The sequence below is a fragment of the Brienomyrus brachyistius genome, chromosome 11 (assembly GCF_023856365.1).
Source record: "Brienomyrus brachyistius isolate T26 chromosome 11, BBRACH_0.4, whole genome shotgun sequence".
Taxonomy (NCBI): domain Eukaryota; kingdom Metazoa; phylum Chordata; class Actinopteri; order Osteoglossiformes; family Mormyridae; genus Brienomyrus; species Brienomyrus brachyistius.
Window position 1 is genome coordinate 13,517,270 of NC_064543.1, and position 25,531 is coordinate 13,542,800.

The 25,531-nt window shown below is 43.8% G+C and overlaps 1 protein-coding gene and 1 long non-coding RNA gene across 2 annotated transcripts in view; both read right to left on the bottom strand.

The window, feature by feature from the left end:
* Nucleotides 1–25,531, bottom strand: part of LOC125704115 (potassium/sodium hyperpolarization-activated cyclic nucleotide-gated channel 3-like) — a 66,321-nt gene that overhangs the window by 37,658 nt on the left and 3,132 nt on the right. The window contains exon 2 of the mRNA XM_048969444.1: nucleotides 1,613–2,036. Coding sequence (XP_048825401.1) covers nucleotides 1,613–2,036 — 424 coding nt within the window. The remainder of the gene's footprint in view (nucleotides 1–1,612; nucleotides 2,037–25,531) is intronic.
* On the bottom strand, nucleotides 2,892–3,966 carry LOC125704277 (uncharacterized). The gene is made up of 3 exons (XR_007381071.1): nucleotides 3,957–3,966; nucleotides 3,257–3,352; nucleotides 2,892–2,966 (listed from the first exon to the last, which is right to left on the bottom strand). It is a non-coding gene; the product is annotated as an uncharacterized LOC125704277 (long non-coding RNA).

Consider the following 25,531-nt stretch of genomic DNA (forward strand, 5'->3'; position numbering starts at 1 on the left):
CCTGAGAGAACCAGTCTCTGACTTTATGGGGAATGGTCATCAGTCCTGTGAGGACCAGTCTCTGACTTTATGGGGAATGGTCATCAGTCCTGTGAGGATCAGCATCACTATTAAAGCAATTTGAATGACACAGCTGGCACATGAAACGATAAGTTAATTTATAAGTTATTTTAACTATTGAAAGTGGCCACAGTCATGCTCTTCTTTTTTCTTCTTTTCCTTTTTTTCAAGGTAACATACCGAGACAGAAACCTAAAAATGCCAGATTTTAAAATGGAGCTGATCTGTTTCATTTCACACGTTTTTGATGAAACAAGACTGTCCAAAATAACTCTCCAAATTAACAGTGGCACCCCACCATGGTCACATGTCACCTCAGCACTGTCAAAAATTCTGAAAGGTCAGTCATGGGACTTTCAGCACACTCCATCTTTGCTGCAGCTGAGACTAGCTATCTATCCCTGAGCAATGGTGTTGGGCTGAAATATATTAAAAGCTGCCATTATAACTTACAAATTTAAACAACCTGCAATGATTAGTAATATTCACAATAATAATGAGCAGCTTAGCTCTATCCACAAATACTGTTGACCAGGGTATTTATATACTATTTACAGCGCATCATGCCTTCATAACTGCACTTCACGTAAACATTTCTAAATGGTGCATAGCTTATGAATGTCTTATCCAAAAATTCACCACCTAAAAGAACTGCTTTTCCATGAAAACTTAAACCTAAAGAGGAATATGCAAAAATAAACATAATTATTTTTCTTTAGGCAGATGTCTCAAAAGCCCTGGTTTTGTATGAGAAATATTAAAGAGTTATTTTACAAAGCCACACAATTAAATTTAATTGCAATCGCTCTTTCATTAATGTGACAGGACTCTGGTGGAGAGGTAATTTCAATGCTAGCGTTTGATTCCACCAGGTAATCTGGGAAGAGCTCAGAATCTCAGACCTGACACAGAGTTTCCTTTTTTAATTAAGCCTCCGTATGGCCACGTCATTCCTCACTTTCCGCTCTCTGCAGACGGGAAATTGTTCATGTAAAACTTGGGTAGTGCAATACATAACTGAGATGCTGTGGTTTTTAAAATATTTGGTCCAGAAAGTTACATTTTCAGCTGACTATCAGCATTTTAAGCTTCGATTAAGACGGAGCATAATGTCTGACATCAATACCATTCTCTCCTTGCACTGCACCCTTTACCTCCATGTGAAAACACACCCAAAGGACCCACACTATATTTTTTCTGTATAAAAAGTTTTGTATTACACATATGCCACATTATTGTGCATCTTCATTGCCTGGATTTCAGTTGAGTTATGGTATATCTGTTTTACTGATGTTCCTTCCTATTCCAACTAGTGAAGCGACGAGCTCCAGCATCTCTAGCTCCCTCTACTGGTTTTCTTGGTAGTTACGTCTTCCTGCCTCCTAGCACTGTGAACTGTAGGATAACACTGTGAGCTGTAGTGGATCTACCCCCAACCACCACCACGCACACACCGACGTTATCGTCAACGCTGAAGATGTCGAGAGATGAAAATGTCAGTTTTCAATTCACCCCCATCCCATGTCATCCATGTAAGCTGGGATGTCCCTACCTCCTCCCATTGGTGAAGGTATCGTATGAGTCTGGAGAGCCTGAGAAGGCGAAGGAGGCTGAGGATCTTTGTGAAACGGACAATCCGCAGGGCACGGGCCGTCTTGTAGAAGTCTGAGTCAATCCTCGTCTCCACAATGAGGAAGATGTAGTCCACGGGGATGGAGGAGATGAAGTCAACGATAAACCAGCTCCGTAAGTACTTGATCTTGATGTGCTGGGGATCAAGGATGATCTCAGTGTTGTCCTCCTTTACAATGCCCGTGCGGAAGTTGAGCACCAGGTCGATGAGGAAGAAGGTGTCCGACACGACGTTGAAGACGATCCAGGGCGGTGTGTGTTCATCCTTGAAGAAGGTGATGCCCACTGGTATGATGATGAGGTTGCCCACCATCAGAAGCAGCATGGTCAGGTCCCAGTAGAACCTGTAGGAAATAGACACACAGAGTGGCATCATGGGTAACAGTGTTAACGTCATCATAGAGGGTCAAAAAAGAGTTAAAAATGAATCTCTGTTTCTGAACTATGACACTCTACCTATTTATTAATAAAGTGATAAATATTGATATCTGAAATGCCATCTTGCTTTAATATTATTTATACCTGGTTTTGAGTTATATTGTCGAGCAATATATAATTATGCTGTGAGAAGGGAGTGCTGGACAATGATGCCCACTTCTCCAGAACATTCCCTGGAGATCCACAGGACAAACAGAGCTATCTGACCAATGGCAATGTCCCTAGGGTGCAGACCAATGGCGGTCGTGACCTGACAAATCTCATTTTACCTGGCTGTTTAATGCACACAGTTATGGTTGTGTTTGTTCGCTTGTTTATTGTTTTATCATTTCACATACTCCCTTCAGAAGAAATTTGCCCCATCTTAGTACTTCCATGCTGATTTTTACAATGAACTAAACTCTTATATACTGAGCAAATTATCCTGCTCGTGTGGTTGTTTACCTCCGAAGCCTCCATAGACCGAAAGCTCGTGATCTTCATTAGCATGTTGACGGTGATGCAGCTTGGCGTCTGTCTGCCATTATAAATTGCACAATCACTCCAGCACCCTTATTTACAAACTGAACCCGCTTGTGAACTTTGAAGCACTACGGGCGACTGGAAGGGAACGGGACTTGAAACTTCCAGCTCGTCGTTGGGCCACGATGCACAGAGCGGATCCATCGCCTTCAGAGAAATCAGGCAGAGAGCGGAACAGAATTAAAAGAGGACCCCACTGATCATGCTGATGTCTCCGTGGGGATGACCTGTGATTTTTGCCGAGAAGGAGGATCGTGTTGGCTGTATATGTTGGACGTGGAGCGTCACGCGGGAACACCCGGCATCGCCGACAGCTGCCAGAGAGAGCCACGGGGGGGTCAAAGGAAGAGCAGGTGTGAGGCGGGGATATGCTGGAGACAGGGTACCCTAGTGGGGCAGGTCTCACGATGCTTCAGAGGAATCCTACCACCCTGTCATAAGCCTACATGACACGTTTTCTTTGTATCAGGAGATTATGCGCAAAAGGACTTTATTTTATTTTTGCACATAGTAACATTTTCACGATTCCCATCCCATGTCCATGCACCATCATCAACTCAATACTTCAAGTATCAACTCAATAAAAATAGCATCAAGGACATACGAGAAAAGAAAATTCAAATTCTCATTTCCTGCTGCTTGAAAAGCTGTGGCCCAGGATTCTGGATTCCCCAAATTTTGCTGAGTCGTGGGGGTGGGGCTGCAAAACAGGCAGTGAAACCCTGAACACAGTTAACTTCAAATTTGTTGGTGGAATTTTCCTTTAATTTACTACATAAATAAAAATATTTAGATATTGCATGCCCCAAAAATCCACAACTACAATAGTGTACTTCACTGAAGCTAGACATTTGTCACTGTAGGGATTCAAGCACAGGGGGCTGGATAACCAGAAACAGGAAGCAGTGCAGGAAAAAAGGAAATGGGGCCGGATAACCAAAAACAGGAAACAGTGCAGAAAAAAAGGAAATAGGGCTGGATAACCACAGCAAAGCTAAAAACAAGGGACCAGTTGCCTTGCGCGCTCGCACTGGCTAATCAAGACCATGAGTAAGATGCCAGCTAACCAGCGCTAACAAACTTCAGACAAGATGTCCGGCATCTTGGACCATGGACTCGAAAATACCAAAAAGACACTGGTACCCAAAATCGCTAAGCTGGTGACAATGCTAGCAACACTGACCAAAACCCATGAGTAAAACACAAAGAAACTAAACCCAGCCCCACATACTAGACACCAAACAAGATCCCGAGCCCTGCACTGAAAAAGCAACAACGATGACTGAGCAGCAAGTAATACTTACTGTTGTTTAGATAAGATTCACAGCCAACTACCCCTGGCTCAGAGCAAGATCACATAGACTAGGCTCAATTACCTGATTACAAATGCAGGACAGGTGTGATGCTACTAAAGTAATTATTTTCCCCGTTGTTAACCATTAGGATAGTTATTTCATTCTTTGACATGTCACTGTAATGTCGAGCACAAAGGCAGTTATCACTGTCACTCCAAGACAACAAACCATCAGCATTGTTATCCTGCTGGGGACAAACTCTCAGTAGTGCTTTATGTTAAGGAAATTCATAACTAGAGAGATTGCATGACGAAACTGAGAGTAAGTCCTTGACACCAACATAAACATTTCCCACACAAACCACATTTGTTATTTTGCCACTCAAAGGTAAGGTTCCAGAGTTTTCTCCAGATGGAGAGTGTCGCCGCGCTTCAAGTCTGCCAGCCTGCAAAACTCCTATAAATGTACGACTTTGTATTAATGGAAGAAAACATTTCGGAAAAAACAAAACAAACAGACCAGAGCGGAATCCTCCGGAATGCTGATATATAGCACTATATTTAGAAAGCCTTCCCTGGCAGTATGTCAGGCTTTTGTCGGGTTGTAAATCCCCCAATTATCAGAAATTTATGAAAATAGTCCTTCTAAATATTGCATTAAAATTATCTTTGCACAGCGAATTCCGGCTCAGGAACGGTAACCTAGAAGCAACGCGAAGTCATTTCTGTGACTCCTATCAAATAATCGGTTGCTTTTAGCCATATTGCCCTGCAGTTGAGTCAGGTCCTCCGGGTCTAACAGCCCGAGGCTCTGCATTTAAGATGGATCCCCGGTGAATAAATAAAGACACAGGGAAAGGGAGGGATTTGCACTGCGCTCCGCAGAGGACGGGCAAATTAAAAGGACCGCACTTCTTCGTAGGAACTTATAGACAGGTTGTATCTGTCCACCATCATCCCAATGCCTCAGCCTATGATGGTCGGCCTCCTGAAGCTGGATGGGGGCGAGCCTGATGATTTGATGGTTTTACTGGCAACACCAGAGATGGTCTGAAGCTGGACAGGTGGAGATGCACCACAGCTCATGGAATGTCATGCAAGTGATGGGTTTCCCAGCGGTGCATTGTAGAAACCAGCAGATTAAGGTGCCAATGTCATCTTCTCAAATTACATCAGCTTCTTAATTGCCTGGCTGATGCAATTATGCATCTGGATACTGGAGCAGGTCTTAATACTGCCCCCCCCCCCCCCCAACCTAAAGTAAATGCCCACTTTCAGTGACACAGCAGGGCCAAGGTTCAGACCCTAATAATATTCCAAGGTGTCTGTCAATTCTAAACCCAATACAGCCAGTCCACCTTTCTGGTTGCGTGGGTTTGCCTCCACATAGTGGCCGTCTTTTAATCGTGTTTTGTTATGCACTGGAATTTAGGAATGTAGGCTCATTGTTCTATAAATACACAGAGGGAGAGGCTAGCCTGTGTAGTACGTCTGAAGGACATCGAGTTCCTGTTTCCCCGCGCTGCTCGGCACAAACAAACACCTCTCGACGTATTAATAAAATAAGGTTTCTTCTTAAATAAAACAAAACCCTGTCTTCTTTGTTCTTGTCAGTCCCCGGCGACAAAGGGAGACAGACTCCCGACACGGTGGCCAAAGGCGGGGACGGCTGGCTCCACTCCCCGGCTGCCAACGCCGTCACGGGTACGAGCAGAACACAACACGCAGGTCTAGCCTCACGTGAGGTGGTCTGGGGGTAACGAGGGGAGTGCAGCACCAGCTGTCCATGGCTCTGCCCCCCTGACTCTGAGAGGTAGCCCGACTCGCTCTCCCCAGAGTGCCCAGAGTGTGCCGACCTTCGGAAATAGGACGCTGTCAGTGAACGGACGGACTCCTAAGCAGACCTCCTGTTACAGAGAGACAGAGACAATGCTGGGGGCTGCAGTCCTTAGTCACCTTAAATACAAGCAAACTGCGCTCAGCAAAACAGCAGCCTGATTACTTAGGGTTAGGGTTAGGGTTAGGGGGGTCTGCTTAGTTAGGGTTAAGGTTAGGGTTTGGGTCTCTTTTGTTAAGGTTAGGGTTAATGTACGGCAGTCTGCTTACCTCCATATCGGTTACATTTCCTTAAAGCAGCTGGCACAAATTTTATAAATTTTATATAACTAGACTTTTAACTGAAGCAAGTCATCTGTCCGTATTCACTTATCCAACATGGGGTGGCGATAAGCCTGGAGCTTATCCTAGAAAGCACAATACAGGGAACATCCTGGATGAGATGTGTCCATTGCAGGCTACACAGACACACACACACACTACAGGCAATTTAGAAAACACGGTTCTATAAGAGGAAGCTGGAAGCTACCAAGAGGAATCTCCTGTGAATACAAGGAGAAAATGCAAACTCCACACATATAGAGCCAGGAACCAAACCTCCAGCGGTGGAGGTGTGTGACCATAGTGCTACACGCTGAGCCACAGCACCACCCCTGGAAATGGGCAGAATTACAGCAGGAACCCTATTGAGACTAAACCAGCAGCCTTTCATTTACAGATCTGGGTCCTTAACTGATGCAATACCTGTTGTGCCTACAAGGTCATTCAATACCACCCAGTACCATCATGCTGTTTGAAAGACGCCTGTTGGCCAGTCATTCATCAGGTCAGCTCTATTGTCTTAACAAGGATTGCTCCCCTTATTCATCAGGTTGTACCCGTCTTACTCCATAATGACCCCCCTCCAGAACTGGACACGTGAGCCAGCAACTACATACAGGACAGGCGTTCCACATGGCCAAACCTCCACAGAGTAGCAAAACTGGCGCGACCTCATGTTTGACAAGAACAAAACGAAGTTACGGACACGAGCCTCGGGTTACAAAGGTTTTTGTCCTATTTCTGCGGTTCCGGACTCAAATAAACCACGACGACGGCTCCAGCGCCAGGACGGGAACACGTCACCTCCGGTTGCAGGTGACGCACTTTGGTGTGCAGCTAAATTTAGGTGAGCTGCAGTTTTTTCGCAACTTTGGTGCCTCATCAGTGGAGGAGCGAATGCTGCGGAGCGTGGAAAACAGACGGGCTCACCAGAGAAATGCTAAGAGGAAACCATCTGATGGATCAGAAGCCGGTTCCTAACACTGCATGACTGTCCCTGACAATAAGATCAACCCCCTAGACAGCTGGTCCACCTGTTAGTTGTCACCCCTCCCAAGCATCTCCTCAGATTTCAGTGGTCATGTGTGTCCAATGCCCTGAAGTTGTTCAGGAGACTCATAGAGAGGGAGAAACACACTTTCACATCAATGCAAGGCTTTGAGCATCTACTACTACAGCTGTGAGTGTGCCCCATTTCATGGAAGTTCTCCACCTCAGGGAAACTCTCCTTCTCACTGAGAACATGGGTAGCATGAGAGCTAGTTAACTACTAAGGTGAAAAATAGGAATGAACAAACACCTGATACTTTGACTGCCTCAACACCAAACGCATCACATCCAAATTTGGAGAATGTAGGGTCAGGCAGCCCCTGGAGCAACTGTGGCTGAGAGCCTTGTCCAACAGTCAATTTGTCCTTGGAATTTGAACCAACAACCATCTGATCACAGGCAGGTGCCCTACTCTGCTGAGATACACTCCTGGCTAAAGCATTGGTTCAGAGGTACTGAAAGTAAAAACAAGGGACTTAACGAAGGAGGCCAACAAGTACCTCATAGGTAAATTTCACCCCAAAAACAGATTATTTTAGTTGCCACCAGATGGCTTCCTTCATGACATTGCACACATCACACATGGAGAACTAGTTTTTAGAGGAGTTCCACATTTATAACAGAGGTCTACATAGAGTGAAATCCAGGGTTAAGTGGATCAGCAGCACTTGCCTGTGTCATTCACGGTATTCTGTGCTCCTTCAAGACAACACTTCTATCATGACATCTATATATCAGTGATCATGACTTCCGCATCAAAAGAGAAGATCTAGTTCAGTCAGAATCCTGGTATTGTCTTTGTAGATGGGAAGTGGGCTTTCCAAACTAAGAGCAGGCAGCCTTGGCTCTTCCAGTCCAACCCACCAAAGGGCTCGGGTTCAACATCAGTTAAACTCATTTAAGAGGTATCAGTACGCATCAGTGGGTGGATTTAATTAGCATCAGTTCAGAGCTGCTGTGGGGGGACAGACTGGACTTGCCAGCGTCGACGATGATCCACATCCAGATGGCAGAGTGCATGCTGGGAAGCGTGTGGTACTGCCAGCATCGCGGCAGGCGACCCCCGTGCAAGGGGACAGACGTTCCAACCAGAACACGGAGGGGAAAAAAACAGCAAACTGCTAGGTTTCAGTGGCATTTGCTTGCAGCAAAGCATGGGAGGGAACATTCCATTAGCAGCAGAAGACGGAAGAGAGACAGAATGTAGCAATGTGGGAAAGGCAGCAAAAGACACTGTGGGGTAGTGTGCGGGGCAGTGGGTTATGATGCTGTGCTTGTGATCAGAAGGTTGCTGGGTCAAAACCCATGGTCAACTGAATGATGTCACCATTGCATTCTTATCCCTGAATGGTTCCAGGGATTGTCAGATCTTGCTTTCACAACTTTATGCCACTTTGGATAAAAGTGTCTGCTAAACAAGTTAAATATAAAATAGTGTGGGACAGACAGGATGAAAGGGGGGATATTTTGAGAGCCCTTTTATAATCAGACATCCAGCTGGAAGCGAGGCCTGTTCTCCACGCCCCGTCCAGCTCAGGGCCATGACTGCAGCCACCAATAACGACATCCGCCTCCTATTACAGCCACAGCTGTGTGGAACGCTCACATCACCCCGACGGGCCCGTGTCTAATTTCTTTCGCAAGAGCATCCACGCTCCCCTTTTGCTGAAAAAGTGCCATTTTCCGGCTAGCCCAGAGGGCCTAATCTGTGTTTCCCTTAAACCAGAGGTCTTCTGCATCTCCTGGGCGCTCGTGTCATTTCTGGAATTGTTTTCTCACCCAGATGTTGAATGTCGGTGCAAAATAGCGACCGTTACCCATTATGCATGTGCCCCCCCCCTGTGGTAGGGGGTCCACAGCTGTTCCTGAGACCAGACAAACCACTAGCCTAATGCAGAAACTCCGTGTCTTCTCACCTCCTTCCGCCAACCCCCACCGTGCACCCCTGCCCTCTTCTGTGGCCCTCCATTATCTTTCAGGTGATGTAATCAGTTAATGGAACAGCCAGTATGAAAGTCGCCCCGTCTCTCTCGGGGATTTTGATACGGGGGTCAAAGGGAGAACAAGAAAGAGGGAGAGAAAGAGAGCAAGAATGAGAGACGGAGCAGTAAAAGGAATGAGGAAAAAAAAAATCTGAAATTAAAAGATGGGGAGAATCAGCAAAAGATGGAGGAGGGGGGTGTTGGGGGCGAACAAGAAAAAAATCACGCAGCCACACTCCGCTCTGTGGATAAAGTCGTATTAAATCCCTCTCTGCCTCCTCCCATGGGGCCCCGCATCTGAAAACATCTCTCTCATCTGGGTAAACGGCCTCACGGCAAATCTGAAAAGCAGAGCCCGAATTCATGCCGCCCGAAAGCAGGCATCTACGGGAGCCGTGTTATGATGGCACTCCGAGCGCTAATGCGCAGTAGAGCCCTCACCTCACTTCACTTCCCAGCGTGACAATAAAGGCGACAACTTAACCAACGTAACTAAGCTATTCAGACGGGACTTATCCTGATCATTAATTGTTTCCAGAGTTTTTGTATGGACTGTAAATGATAAAAATTTCCATGAAAGGAATCCCAGAGCAGAGTGAACAATAGTTCCTTTTAAATAGTGCCGGATACATCACACAGAACTATACAGTCTCATTTGCCATTTATATTTTGGGTATTATTGATGAAACAAATGAACAAACTGAATGTTCATAAAGAAATACCTTTGGAGACAAGGTCTTCTGAGAATCATGGGTTCCCTGGGGGGGGGGGGGATTTACCATATAGGGGGAGACCTTCACATCCAGACTGTCTCACAGATAAGCACAGTTTTTAATCTCCCAGGTTCCACTTTCGCTGCTGATGGACGAAGGTGCCCCCACTTGTCAACAGCGCAGCTGGAACAGACCCAGCTCTGCATGGACGTTGTTTTCATGTGGCAGGGTGGAGGTAACACCATCGCAAGAGTGGCAGGCGAAGAAATGCGGAGGGTGGGGCCTGTTACTGGCTCGCATGAACGCCCCCCCCCCCCCAGCATTATGAGGGAGGAGGGAACTAGTGCTGGTCAATCCACCAGATGACATAGGTGCTGGCCTAGTGGGAAATCTTCTGAGGGGGTGTCAACTTAGCAAGTCACCTTGTCTCGGGGGGGTTAGGTGTCGACCTACTGTAGGGTGCGACATGGGATTCTACAGGCACTATGGACTCAGGTCTAGCTACTGTGAGCAGCCAAGTGACAATCAAGAGTAAAGGAAACTAGCCTCCATTAATGAAGCGTTTTAAAAGTAAAATGGAAAAGGGGGAGGAATCAAGCACCTAGTTTCAGACTTTCTTGGGAGGAAACATTACATTAAAACAAGTGAATCCTCAAAACATTGATGCAACACCCCTTATAAAGTCAGTTAATTTAATAAAACATCATGCAACTGAGCATTAAAACTAACTAATTCATTACAGGGCTAAAAACAAAGTAAATGATTAAATGCTCAATTAATGAGTTTGATTTAACATGGAAACCAGTTAAGCCACTTATTTCTCTATGTGCATATTTTTGAAGTAGGAGTAGAATGCAAGAGACCAACTGTGTTAGTACAAAACATCCATCCATCCATTTTCCAAACCGCTTATCCTGCTGGGTCGTGGGGGGTACAGAGCCTATCCCGGAAGCAACAGGCACCAGGCAGGGAACAACCCTGGATGGGGGGGCAGCCCATCGCAGGGCACACACACACACCACTCACTCACGCATGCACACCTACAGGCAATTTTAGCAACTCCAATTAGCCTCAGCATGTTTTTGGACTGTGGGGGGAAACCGGAGTACCCGGAGGAAACCCCACGACGACATGGGGAGAACATGCAAACTCCGCACACATGTGACCCAGGTGGAGACTTGAACCCGGGTCCCAGAGGTGTGAGGCAACAGTGCTAACCACTGCACCACCATGTCGCCCCAATATATAAAATATATATTATATATTTTTGTGTCACACTATTGTGTAAATCATGTGAAATTGTATTTAATTTCTTGAATTACTTCAAACCATTAGTCCACGTTATCTCAGCAGCAGTCTCTGTAGCACCATATGTAACAACATTTGCTCCGGCCTGGTGTCCTGACAACGGGTGTCTTTCTCCCAGACTTCGCAACTGAGATGCTTCCACAGAAAACTAAGCAGAATGCTTCTCAAAATAACTCTAAGAGGGCTAATTTGTAAATTATAATGTTTGTAGCAGAATGGTGTGTGAGTGTGCCCTGCGATGGGTTGGCACCCCATCTTGGGTTGTTCCCTGCCTTGCGCCCATTGCCTCCAGAATTGGCTCCGGACCCCCGTGACCTTGAATAGGACAAGAGCTTTCGGCAAATGGATGGATAGATGGATGGTTTGTAGCACAGATCAAACAGGAATTAAATTGAATTTCACAAAATAATTTAACATTGTGAAGGTAATATACTGTGTTCATTTAAGTAAGAGCATATGCTAAACTTGTAATTTGTGTCTCTTTAAAAATGTGAGACCATAAAGACCAGGACAGAGGCCTTAAGGCTGACCTTTCTGCAACTGAGACTCTTAATTGCTTCTAGCTCTGTGCCAATTGCTTTCAATTAATGGTGCCCAGCTGGCTCCCGATGAACTGTTTGACCTTGGAATCCCATAAATGAACCAATCGGGCTGAGAGGGAGGAACAGCGGGGAAGCTGCAGGATGAGGGCCATCTTAAATGGGATTATTAAAGTGGGATTGACCACTGCAGGATGTGAGGGGGATTTGTTTTTTAGTCCATACAGTATCTGATATAGAATCCTGTTCCTCTGCTATTTCTGTTCTACTTATTTAATAATAGCTTTTGTTTTACCTTTATCCTGCACATCTAGAATAGAGACCAAAGGCATGATGCATAACATACCCTGATATGCTGGCTGCAAGAAGCCACTGAATTCCAGCTAAACATGGAATCCTGAGCAGTGACAGCTGGCTAGGTGACACCATGCCGGTACATTGCAGGTAGTAAACTAAAACTATGAAACTAATTAAACAATCAAACCTTATGTGGAAAGGTCTGTCTGGTGAAATGTGTATTTTCAATGTCCGTTTTGAGGATTTAGAATGTTAAAAATTATTTAAATTCTTCTTTAAATAGATAGGAAGTGACTATAATACACCTTTAATAATTTAGCGGATATTTTAAAATGAGTTCCAGTCCACTTTAACATATAATTTAATGATTCATACATTTAAAAAAAAAAAAAACACACAGCTTCAATTCAGGTGGGAGAGGAGCCTAATGATAGACATTTTTTGGACAGTATGAGTATCTACAGTGTGTAATGAGGTCTTTAATGAGTTGTTTTTCTTGGGGGGATGTTGAGGAGACAGGGAGATGGGGGTGGCGTGCTATCGACGGGTCGCCTTTACAGTGTGCCCGACTCCAAACAGCTGCTCAAACGGACAGCCATTATCGGCGAACAAACTCTGCTGACCCTGAGATTGATCTGGACGTGCGGAGGATAAGGGATGAGGCATGGCCTGCCATTGGCCTGCGAGCCACTATGGAACAGCTTGGAACTGCTGGACTGTGATGCGGGAAGAAGAACATGCCGGTGACTCATCTTGTCCATACACATACCACCACACAAATTATGTGGTTATCGTCTCTTCTGACGTTCGCTCTTGATATCACTGGACGGATGCTGCAGCCCGGTCTGATTGCTTCACTTTCAAGCCTTTCCAATGCATCTGTTAATCCAGAGCTCTGCCTTAAGTAAAATAAACAGAAGTCCTTGTTTGTGCCTGAGAAAGGTGTCAAATGTACATGAGAGCCCCGATTTCCCTCAGCACCCCGCAGTGTCGTAGCCAGGAATTTTCAACAGGGGGTGCATTCCAGTGTTAATTTTGACAGCAAATTTTTAATTCGTTTCAGTCATAGTTTTTTTAGTAGTTTCAGTCATAATTTAGTCATCTAAATTATTCTAGTTTTAGTTTACTAAATATCATAAGATTAAAGTCGACTAAAACCACAGCTGATTTAGTCCACTAAAATTAAAAGTGCAAAGTATAATGTTTAAAGTTTCCCTTCAATTTGAAACACAAACTGATGTTTATTTACCCGGAAACTGAGTTCTGTGACTGAGTCGTGCCATTAGTGCAAAAATAAAATCACTTCAAAGTGCAGAGGCTATAATGCCACCAGGCCTGCTCTCTCGGAATATTAAAATAGAAATATTAAAATAAATATTTGCAGACGTAGTTTATTGATGATTTCATGTTTGTTGAAGTTTCCGTTTTTTAACAACTGTAAAAAGTTATATTATTTGTTATATAAACAGCTTTTTAACAACAAACTATATACATTGATTGTGCATAACAGCAGACTAATTTATTGTGATTACAGTGATTTTATTTTTATTTGCTGAAAACTGAGCTTCAGAACGATGTTGAAATTGAAAATACAGTAAACTGATGGTCTATTTGCTGTGCAATTAATTCAAATAATTTAATTCCTCACAGTAGATCCCTAATCATGAGCGCAGGATGTGTTGTAACAACTCATGGGATTTCACACAGGTCTTAAATGTAAATATTTCTGAATTTTACATACAAAAATGTTTACATTTTTGTGATGGGGATGCGTGCACGCCTTATGCACCGTGTATGGCTAGACCACTGCACCTCACTCTCTGTGGATTAGTGCAAGGCTTCAGACCATGGCTAAATGCAGCACTAGGAAGTTAACGTGGGTCGAGTCTTGGGGGAGGAGCTTTGCGGTTAGGGACTGGGGCTGTTTATTCTACAGTAAATCATCATGTCATATGGTAGAGGTCCTGGGGGCAGCAAACAAATCAAGCCAGTATGCCCTGGAATAAGCTGTCATCAAGCTGACCAAAAGCATAAGGGATCTACGTCAATCTATCTGCCACACAAAATCTAGAGCAGGAACAACCCATTAGATTGATGAGGGGTGGTGGTTCCACAGTTTCCAGAAGTACCTTTCACCTCTCCTCTGATATACATCGAAAGGCCCATGTTGTACTATAGCTTACAAAAAACTGATTCATTGAAAATTATCCATACATATTTTCCATTATTTTTGTTTATTCTTAGAATGTCTGTACAATCTCCCACCAAAAGGCAGGAGATCACGGACAAATGGGTGCAACTAAGATCTATGCAGGTAATTTGTTTTTCAGAGAATAAGAGTAGAATACTCCAGAACCCTGACATCAGCTCGACATCTTCAGGACGAATCAGAACAAAGCTATGGTGCCTGTCTTTGAAAGTGGAGTTTCTAAATCAAAAACAATTTCACCAGGTTGAAACCAAAATGAACTGGTCTTTCCCAACACAATAAAGCCGCCATTAAAGTCTAAGGTGAGGCCTTCGGCTAATAATTTATCATTTATTTATTTAATCATTGAATTTATAGACCTAATTGTAAACAATGTACCATGACATCAGCAGTTCCTGAGAAGACACTTTTAGTCTCGGCATCGTTAACTTCATGGTTTAAATACACTTTAAATATAATGATATTTTCCTAAAGCAATTCAGGAGAGCAGTGTCACTCTAAGCAATGCTAGCGGCACCAAAAGCCCGGACACACAAATCGAATGAGACTCGATGGTAAGGATACTAGTCTCTGTACAAAGTGCATGATGGTACCGAGGAACTGGTTAATACTGGAGTCCAAACAGTACCAAGACGACATGTTCTGCCAATTACAAGCGGTGGGCTATAACCACAGAGTTCATCCTCAGCTGGACTTCTCATTGCCAGGAATATCTCATGGGCATTCCCAGAACTGCGATTTTGTTACCATTACTGCCTATTTGCAATATTAATTGCTTTGTGTTACAGAGAAACTCAAATGTCAGCAGCGTGATACAGCTATAAATTAACGGAACCATAAACAGCTTTCAAACTGCAGGATTTTTCATTTTAAACACACAAAAGCAACCGCTCTAAGCTAGATTTCTGTCCTAATGAATATTTCTAACAGATGAAGCAAGTTCCTTCGGCTCACTTAAACAAAGATCTTTTCTTGTTTGTTTCCTGCCCTCAGAATCTTTACAGCCAAATTAATGAGTCTTACCAGCTATATATAATTCTGTTACAATAATACATTCTGTAATTCCATTTACAAGAAGTCATATACAGGGTTAAATCTGGCACTTTTCAACAAGAACATCAATGAACCCCAACAGAATGAGACTGGCAAGCATTACTGTCCCTTTAAGCAGCTTCTCAATATCCTGACACTGTGGTCTGATGGGTGAGTGTTAGTATAGTACCAGCCATAATAAGGGGTCATGTAGCCTATTCTATTACCTCAATGAACCCTGTCCAGTATATATTGGATATACAGGGTTCATCAAGGACAGGTATGAAACCCCTGAATTAAACAAAATCTAAAGCATTTTTTACTACAAATTCCAACAATGAACCACGTTCTCTCAGAGGTGGATAGTTCAGGTCCAGACCAAGGTTTTGTTTCAACCAACCAGTTTAGCATAAAGAGTCACAGTCACAGAGTACTCAACTGATTGGTTGAATCAAAACCTTGGTCTGGATTTTCCACCTCTGCTTTCTCCTCATAAAAATATCCCAGTTTTTCTAAATCTCTTTTAAGTTTGGTTTTATACATGATGCTACAATCTTGGTGAAATCCATCCATCCATCCATTTTCCAAACCGCCTATCCTACTGGGTCGCGGGGGGTCCGGAGCCTATCCCGGAAGCAATGGGCACGAGACAGGGAACAACCCAGGATGGGGGGTCAGCCCATCGCAGGGCACACTCACACACCATTCACTCACACATGCACACCTATGGGCAATTTAGTAACTTCAATTAGCCTCAGTATGTTTTTGGACTGTGGGGGGAAAACCGGAGTACCCGGAGGAAACCCCACGACGACATGGGGAGAACATGCAAACTCCACACACATGTGACCCAGGCAGAGACTCAAACCCGGGTCCCAGAGGTGTGAGGCAACAGTGCTAACCACTGCACCACCATGCCGCCCCTCTTGGTGAAATAAGACTTAAAAAAACATAAGCATATTTATTGATTACACCCCCTGCTGGGGAGCAGTAGAGCAGCAGTGCAGGCAGGGGACGTGATGATGTGCCGTTGGAACTGGGGGGGCCAGGGCCAGCCTACCTATCCTGAGCTCCCAGCAGGGCCGGCCTGGTAGGAATACTGCGGCTTATCCACTAACATCATTATATAACTCATGCTAAATTTCTGCCTTCTTTCGAGCTGCCCTCAAAATGTCCGGATGCTTGACGCCAAGCCCTTCAAGAGGTTTTAAGTGGTGCATCGATGTGGAAATACTGACCAATGCGATTAACCCGTATATGGGCGACCCTTCTGCATCGCAAATTTTCCCGTCATGATTTCGACCTATTGCTGGGTCGGCATAAGAAATTAAATGGGAAAAATGTAGTATGTAACTGTATGAAATATCCGTACAGTGCTGGCATGGAGAAGGCCAAGCGTGTTTTCGGCAGCCCCTCACAAGACATCCCGCAGTGATCTCACAGTAATCTTTTGTTTCTCGTATCTTTTTGATTCTTGCATCTTTTCACTAATATCGCAGATATACAGTCCTGTAAACAGGAGCCGGGGGGGATTGTCGAGTTTGCAGGCGCAGATTAGCAGAATGACCTTAAATTGTTTTTTTATTCTGTTGGAAACAAAAGATCGATCTGCGGGCCAGATTAAATACGGAATTGTAAACATGTCGCAGGCCAGTACTTTGAGACCTCTCTTAAGTGGTAAATAAGCCGACAAAATCCCTCATCCTCCACTATGGCTGATCATCCAAAGCATTCATCTCCAATATTTTAGTAATTGTGTCTTTAGCTCTGGTGCTGCTAACTCTGAATAGTAATTAAGTTTAAATATCACCCAGCACTATCAGGCAAAGCTGACATATAGAACCGATTCTGATATTTTCAATTTTTAATGAATATCAGCCAATACTGATACGTTTACCGATACATCATGCATCTCTAGTACTCAGCTGCTCTGCTCTCTTGAGCTACATCCAAGCCAGACATGAGCGAGCCCATCCCAGCTCTCGCCGTTCTCTCAAACCCACTTCCACAGAAACCCATGGGAACCGGTGACGACGGAAGTGGAAACGGAGCACAGTAAGGAGCATCCGCCTGAGCCTCGGGCCTCAATGCAAGCCCTCAGATTATGGTGCGGCCTCTAATCCCCGACTCTGTGCAGGATGAGCTGCCCCCATCCCCGATCTGCACGTTACACAACGCTTCATTCTGCACACAGCCCTTCTGGATGCCACGGCTGTATGTCACACACACCGCAGCCTGTCTGACCTTCTGAAAGATACAGGCCAATGTCAACAGTCGGTTAAACAAGAGGGAGGAAGCTGTCATCTGCGGTGGAGTTTCCCGGGATTCAGCCTATTAAAAATAACCTTTTTGTCCATTTTTTTTCCCCCAGCGTGTTTTTAAACAGTTTTCAACAGTATTTAATGACCTGAAATAATCACCTGAAATTTACAGGTCACACGAACAACAGACAAGGGTAATAGTATCAATTTCCAATTAATCTGTATAGATTAGCATGTGTTCAGCTGCCTTAAAAGCTAACTTCACCACAACACTGCCATCCCAACCATGTGTGATAGAACCAAGGCAGGAGGATCTCACGGGAGGGGGGGGGGGATTCCAACCCGGTTGAGGGTGAGGTTCAATGATGGACCTGGGAACGGATGTCCCTCTGCCCACTCCCCCCACCACTTCCTCTGCTAATAGGAAAGCTGCAGTAATTAAGTCAGAAAACAGCGGACTGAAAAGCCAGGAGATGAGGGAGATAAGAAAGTCGTTTTCATACCTGTGAAAAAGTAGCATTAGCATGGCGCTTCTAAACAGGCTCCCAACATCCATTTCCTGTAACCGCTTATCCTGTCCAGGGTTGTGGGGGATCTGGAGCCTATGGGCGCAAGGCAGGGGACAACCCAAGATGGGGTTTCCAACCCATCGTAGGACACACTCACACCATTCTCTCACATATGCACATCTACAGGCAATTTGGTAATTCCAGTTAACCTCACCATGTTTTTTTGCACTGTCGAGGGGGAGGCGGGGTGGACCAGAGTCCCTGGAGGAAACCCCAAGATAACACAGGGAAACCATGCAAACTCCACACACATGCTAACCACTGCACCATCGCATTACTCAACCTCACAACATAAATATTAGAAGGCAGTCATGCAGTCAGTGTGGCCAAGAGAATGTTGCATATATATGCATCCTGTTAACACCTCTAAGTATATTTGCAAATTTATTTCCGGGGGCCTGATATTTCTTAAAATCAAGCGGGGGTGCACCACTGCGATCGACACATCCACATCCTGACCTCACCAGCATCCTTTATTCAGGCATCGCCCACACAGATTCAACAAAATTTACACTGATTAATGTCTGGAAAAAGAACCTGAGATCTGCTGTAGTTTCTTGTACATAATGTCATGATGTCATTATTAAATCCTCGCAAAGTCTGAACCCTTTATGCTGGGCCAGGAGGGCCCCTAACAGCCCCCCCTAGAGGGCGTCGTTGGAAATTGGCCGCCATATGGCAATCCACATCTGTCTGACATATTAAGAGTTTAAATAAGCCTTCAAAGTCCTCATGTCAGGGACTGCTAGTGAACATAAGTACAGCGTAATTCGAGGACTGTCCGTGCTGCTGACAGCATAGAGCAAGAATGACTCTGTGCTTGATCTGAATTATGTTTGGAAGTGTGCCTTTCATTAGCATGAGAGAAGAGAATGCAAGCTATAAGAATGCAGCTCCCTCACCAGAAAAAGTCAACTTAGGATGGATAGACAGATGAATGGATGCATTAAAGGCTATTTCAGTGACTCAGGACACAGACGATTCTTCAAAGGAAGCTACTAGAGATGTGTGCGGCCCGGCAGGTTAAGCTTCTGTGCTCCAGAGGTGCCAGGTAGATGACCTCAAACTTTACTCTCAACCATATATACACCGATTAGCCATAACATCAAAACCACCTACCTAATATTGTATAGGTCCCCCTAGTGCCACCAAAACACTTTTGACCCATCAAGGCCCGGACTCCACAAGACCTCTGAAGGTGTTCTGTGGGATCTGGCACTAAGATGATAGCAGCTGATCCTTTAAGTCCTGTAAGTTGTGAGATGGGGCCTCCATGGATCGGACTTGTTTGTCCAGCACATCCCACAGATGCTCAATCGGATTGAGATCTGTGGAATTTGGAGGCCAAGTCAACACCTTCAACTCTTTTTTCCTGTTCCTCAAACCATTCCTGAACAATTTTTGCAGTGTGGCAGGACGCATTATCCTGCTGAAAGAGGCCACTGTCATCAGGGAATACTGTTGCCATGGAGGGGGGATACTTGGTCTGCAGCAATGTTTCGGTAGGTGGTACATGCCAAAGTAACATCCTCACAAGTGACAGGACTCAAGGTTTCCCAGCAGAACTTTGCCCAGAGCATCACGCTGCCTCCACCGGCTTCCCCAATTTCATCCTGGTGCCAACTCTTCCCCAGGTAAACAATGCACCGCCATCCACACGATGTAACACAAAATGTGATTCATCAGGCCAGGCCATTGCTCCATGGTCCATGTTTGATGCTCATGTAAGATAACAGACTTTATTGTCATTGTATCAGAAATAAAACAAAATTTGTTTGGTAGCTCACAGCTCAGCAGCAAAGACGTATACATTAATGTACCACATTAATATAAAATACAGTCTCGTAGACATGGTATAAATATAAATAAACCTAAGATAGCTATTAGTAAAATACAATATAAAAAATATATTCCCTATGTCATGCCCGGCTCGTACGATCCTCGTGTGTGCCACGCCCCCTGATAATCCATGTGTGCTTCCCTGATCGTACCCAGCTGTGTCTAGCTATTTTGATCAGTCCTGTCTATTTAAGTCCAAGTCTTGCCCATATCCCTTGTCTGTCATTGATGTTCATCGATGTCTGATGTCTCCGAGCCCCGTATCCCAAATAAATCCCCGGTTTCCCCTATTCTGCCTGCTTGCCTGCTTTCTGCCTGCTTGCCTGCCCGCGCGATTACCCGCTTCACTGGCAATCGTGACACCCTAATGCAGTCTACAGTGTGCTGGAGGAAAGAATCCTAAATAATTTACAGATTAGTGGTATTTACAAGTCAATGTGATTTAAAATGACCGAGTGTATATTAGCAGCAATACAGGGGTGAGGAAGTGACTTAATGGTCAGTGTTCTGTAGTGGGAAGGGGTGTGATGGAGGTCAATGTTCCTCAGCAACCCATCATAAGTGTTTTCAGCAGTAGACAGGGGTCAGCATAGGCACTCTGACTGATCTGCGGCAATGCAACTCCATACGCAGCAAGCTGCTGTGCATTGTGTGTCCTGACACCTTCCCATCTTAGCCAGCAATTTTCTTTTTCAGCAATTTGTACTACAGTAGCTCTCCTGCGGGATCAGATCCGACGGACTAGCCTTTGCTTCCCACGTGCATCAATGTGGCTTGGGCGCCCGTCACCCCATCACAGATTCACCACTTGGTCTTCTGTTGATAGGTACTGACCACTGCGTACCAGGAAGACCCCACTGTACCTGCCGTTTCTGAGATGCTCTGACCCAGGTGTCACATCACAATTTTGGCCCCTGTCAAAGTCACTCAGATCCGTCCGCTTACCCATTTTTCCTGCTTCCAACACATCAGCTTCAACAACTGACTGTTCACTTGCCTAATATATAATACCGCCCTTGACAGGTGTCACTATAAAAGATAAACAATGTGATTCACTTCACCTGTCATTTTAATGTTATGGCTGATCGGTGTATTTGTGTGTATGGAGATATGTGACAAGAAGCATTCCAATGTACCCGTTCTTGTGCATTGGGCAGGTAAAACATTACAAAATTAAAATTACTATTAAAATGGTTCATTGGGGGAGTGTGGAAAAGTCAGATGATAAGACATCTGTTTGAGGCCACACCCCCAGATCCGTATAGGCATCCCTGATCCTGGACTGCCAGCATCCAGTATGTTTTCCATCTTACCTCGTCTCTCATGAACCACTACTGATCTCAGACAGATTGTAGTTAATTCAGGTAGGATAGAAAACATGCTGGACACCAGCACTCTAGGACCAGAGTTGCTTACTCCTGCTCCATACATTTGCTGACCTTCCCCAAACCTGACCCCCATTCCATGTACTAGTATAATTCGCTGTGCCGAACCCTAAACACCCACTTTTGTCTTTACTTTCTCCCCACCGTTTTGTAAGACCCCCTGTTCCATTCTCTCACCCTCCTGTCACATATATGTTTGCTAATTCAGCTGCAGTCTTATACGATCGTAATTGTAATCGTGCAGAAAAAAAAGAGCATTTGAGCTCTTTGCCTAAGAAAAAAACATGCTAAAAACACTAAGGTAAACATACCTGCTACAGCAGAAAAGCCAAAAGTCTGTTCTGACTTTGCCAGGCATTTCACTTGATGTGTCTGTTGATAAAGGCATTTGGAAAAACCTTTTTATCTGAAGGGCTTTCTGTAGGCTGTATTCTAAACCATTCATACCCACTACACACGTTCCCCTAATGTCATCTTAAACCCACAAGTTTCCTTGTTTGAAATCAAAGCTACAGTGAGGTGGGTATCAACATTCCTACAAAGAGGATAATGCACCTGTTTGTTTTCAAGAAGGTCACTGTTGACAGAGAAACCAAGGAGATCCACAACATGCTGGCAGTGAGAGCTAAGTAGGAAATACGATTTTGGCAGAATATGAGGATAAGACAGACAGAAGCTTATTGCTAAAAAAAAATCATTTCTTAAGAAACAAGCTATGGAGCCTAGTGGTCAACAAGTGGAATTTATTAACACAAAAAATATAGATATTAAGTCAGCTTCATTTTTTGCAAGCAGTTCATATAAATTTCATAAGATTTCACTGATTCTTCACTCTTTACTGTTTTTGCTGGTTCAATTCCTGAATCGTTCAGGATCGAAAAATCCCAGAGTTACTGGCAATCAAAACTATTAACTTTTTAATAAATAATCCTTCATGCTTCATAATATTCATAACGATCATATTCCTTTAAAAACAATCAGGAATGGCTATATTCTGGTTGTCATTACATTGCTGAGATGGTCAACAAACCCATGAGACAAAGGTATTTTTGGAGAATGGAATGCTGAGATTCATCGCCTCTTATGTAGCGAGGTGATCTAGCAGGAATTAAATGCTGTTTTCTCTACGCCTCAAAAAACAAACCAAACCCCCCCTAAAGAACTGAACTATTTCACCTGATCTCTCTCATATAATGATATACATAACATAAATTGAGAGGCTTGTTTCCTGTATTCACATTTTCCCTGGAAAACACCTTCAGTCTTCCAAGTTTCACAGTCATGTTCATTAATGCAAGAATGGTTATAGGCAACTCGTGGGAGTCTTACTTACACAAAAATGGAAGGAAAAAATGGAAGGAAAAGAAGGAAAAATGATTGGTTCAGAGAGATACCTGATTAGATTGTAGAGGAGGTGGGTCCAAACAACTAGAGGAACTGCCTAATTGGTTGGTTTCGCCTCCTCTAGCTGGTTGGACCCACTTCCTCTACAACCTGATTCGTGTATGCAAAACGCTTATTGGCAAGTTTGAACCAGATTCCAAATGAACATTTTTATGTTTTTAATAGAGGTTTTCAACTGTTTATATCTGTACAAGCCTCAACATTTAATTGACCTTGTAGGCTGGGGAGTGGGAGTGTATGGGAAACATCTTTTGCTAAAACCAGTGACTTGTTTATATATTCTACCTTTGAATCTGTGTCTTTATTGGATATTTGTGGGCCACCAATTAAGGACTGTAACACTGTTTGCCTTTTCGTAGCACCATAGACTGTCAGGAAGCGAAGGATTCAAAAATGGAAAGGGTTAGGGGAGCCCTTTTTTAAACGTAAACCGGGGGATTAGGAGTACTGTTTACACACATTAAACACTCCAGGTTATGAGATGAAAAAGAGCAACGCATGGAACGGTATTGAGATTTGGAAAAATACTGACATTTTCCAGACGCATACACTGTATTCCCGAAGGACTGACAAAACAGAAATCAGAAAACAAACATCTCTTCATTAGGCAAGCAAATAAAGAAAATTTTTGGAAATCAAGGGAATTTTGCATTTACCCAGAAGTTTCCTTGCATGTGTATCTGATACTGAACAAAGCAAGCATAAGCGGCAGAAATATTTTGCTAGAAATTCTTAATAAAATCAGTTATTATCGTTAGATCAAAATGATGACTATAAGTCTCAAAATCATAGCTTTATACAAACAAGCGTTACATGATGCAGCGCTGGATTGGAAGTGACCTGCAACATGCATCAAGTCTGTAGACAGTGTGACTTCATAAAGATCCCACTGTGAAATATGCCCTTAATCTCAGTCTATGATATGGATCAATCCAGGTTTCTGAATCACACTTAATGTTCAAATGATTTGTTCACTTGAGTCATACAGATGAGATAACAATGTTGTCTGTGTTCCACGATCCAGCTGGCATTGTTGAACAATCTCAAAGCAAGATGCCACCATTCAAGGGAAAAAAATCCAGTTGAATATGGCGTAAAACACATATTCTGAATTTCATTTAGCTAAACAGTTTTAAAATGCACTTAAGTACAATGCAAAAATATGCAAGGAGAAGAACTGCCACACCCATTGTTGACGCTGGTGTATAATTGAGCGTCCTTCAAAGGTCTAACGGAAAGTGCCGTGAAATCGGATGGCCTGGTGGTCACCAGCTGTTTCCACCCTTACCTTTAAGTCACATAGTACCCCTCCTATTGTCTATAGCGGGGCACACCCACTTTACCTCTGCACAATGAATCTTGAGATACGTTGGGCTGCAAAGGATCCACAGGGTGGATCCACAGGGTGGATCCTTTGCGACTCGGCAAACGTCGCTTTTCTACAAAAAGCATTTGAAGGAGTTTTTCAAATGCGACCGGCTTGTCGCGCCGCTGCGACGCATTCGGTCTTCCGATGCAGCCTTAGAAGAGTGCAGCCATAAATACCCAAGCTGAAAGGCCGTAAGGTACCAAGACCTAATGACAAGCTTTCCCAGAATGGAAGAGACCATTACAGCAACAACTGGCCAACTTCATATTAATAATGATGGACAGGCTGGTGTTCACATCCTTTTGGCCAAATTGTGTACCTCCCTGGTACTGCCACAGTAATATTATAGACTCAGTATTTAAAATAACAAAATTCTGAGCTCTTAATGCAGTATCAGACATGTATAACCCAGATGAGTCAAGGTATCGTTAGAGAATAAACGGGATAATTCCAGCTGAATGAGGTTTTTCTGCTCGGTGCTCATTATAAAGCTTTCACACATGGACATGTTTCAGCCTGACATCCTTCCTCTGTGTCTGGATGACCCAAACGTGTCTGTGTACCCTTCCGTCGTAATAAACCCTGAATAGAAAATGTTGCCGAGTTTCTGTTCAGCCGTCATATTCCACTGCACTGCATTTTCACCACACTGGACAAATACTTTGCTCTGCATAAAGGCATCGGCAAGATAATACTGAACTGTAAATGTTACTTGTTCAGAAGTCCAGTATACGGTGCGGCAGTCGATATCTCCCGAATTAACTGGAGTTATATGTGAATACATTTCTATATAAAAAAAAAAAAATCATGAAAGGATATGGAGTCTGTCCAGTAAACAATAGATGCAATTTTAATAGAGTCCTGCTACTTGTATAAGACTCCATGATATAAAACTGCAGGCAGTTCACCAAAGGCATAATTTAAAACTGTGTCTTTGGTTTCTTAATTATTATTATTACATTTGAAAGATCTTTTTTTCCTGCCATAAATTGTTGGCATTCTATAAATACTAAAAGTCCAACATACAAATGTGTATTATTCATTTGCAAAAAAATTTCTCTTATTTACAAAAATATTATGGTTTCAGTTTGTTCATCAATCCATCCATCCATCCAGAAGCTTATCCTGAACAAGGTGCTGGCAGGCCATGGGATGCCAGTGCACAACGTTAGTGTGGCCAAAATTCTGAACTGATAATCATCATAAACACTGCGATGCACATGTAATGTGCCAAAGCATTCATGTAATAGTAATGTAAGCCAGTGATGGTTAGCATATTAAGCTTTGCTGTGGGTCCTGAAGCACAGTGTCCTGAAGTCTTAAGGACGAGTCAAATGCTCTTTACTCTCCTTAATAAAATACAGATTACATTCTCCAAATCATAAATCTCTTAAATTCCTTTATAACTTAATTCAAAACGCTAGCTGATATTTATAGCAGCTGAAGAAGCCAGCTACACTTGACATTGGTT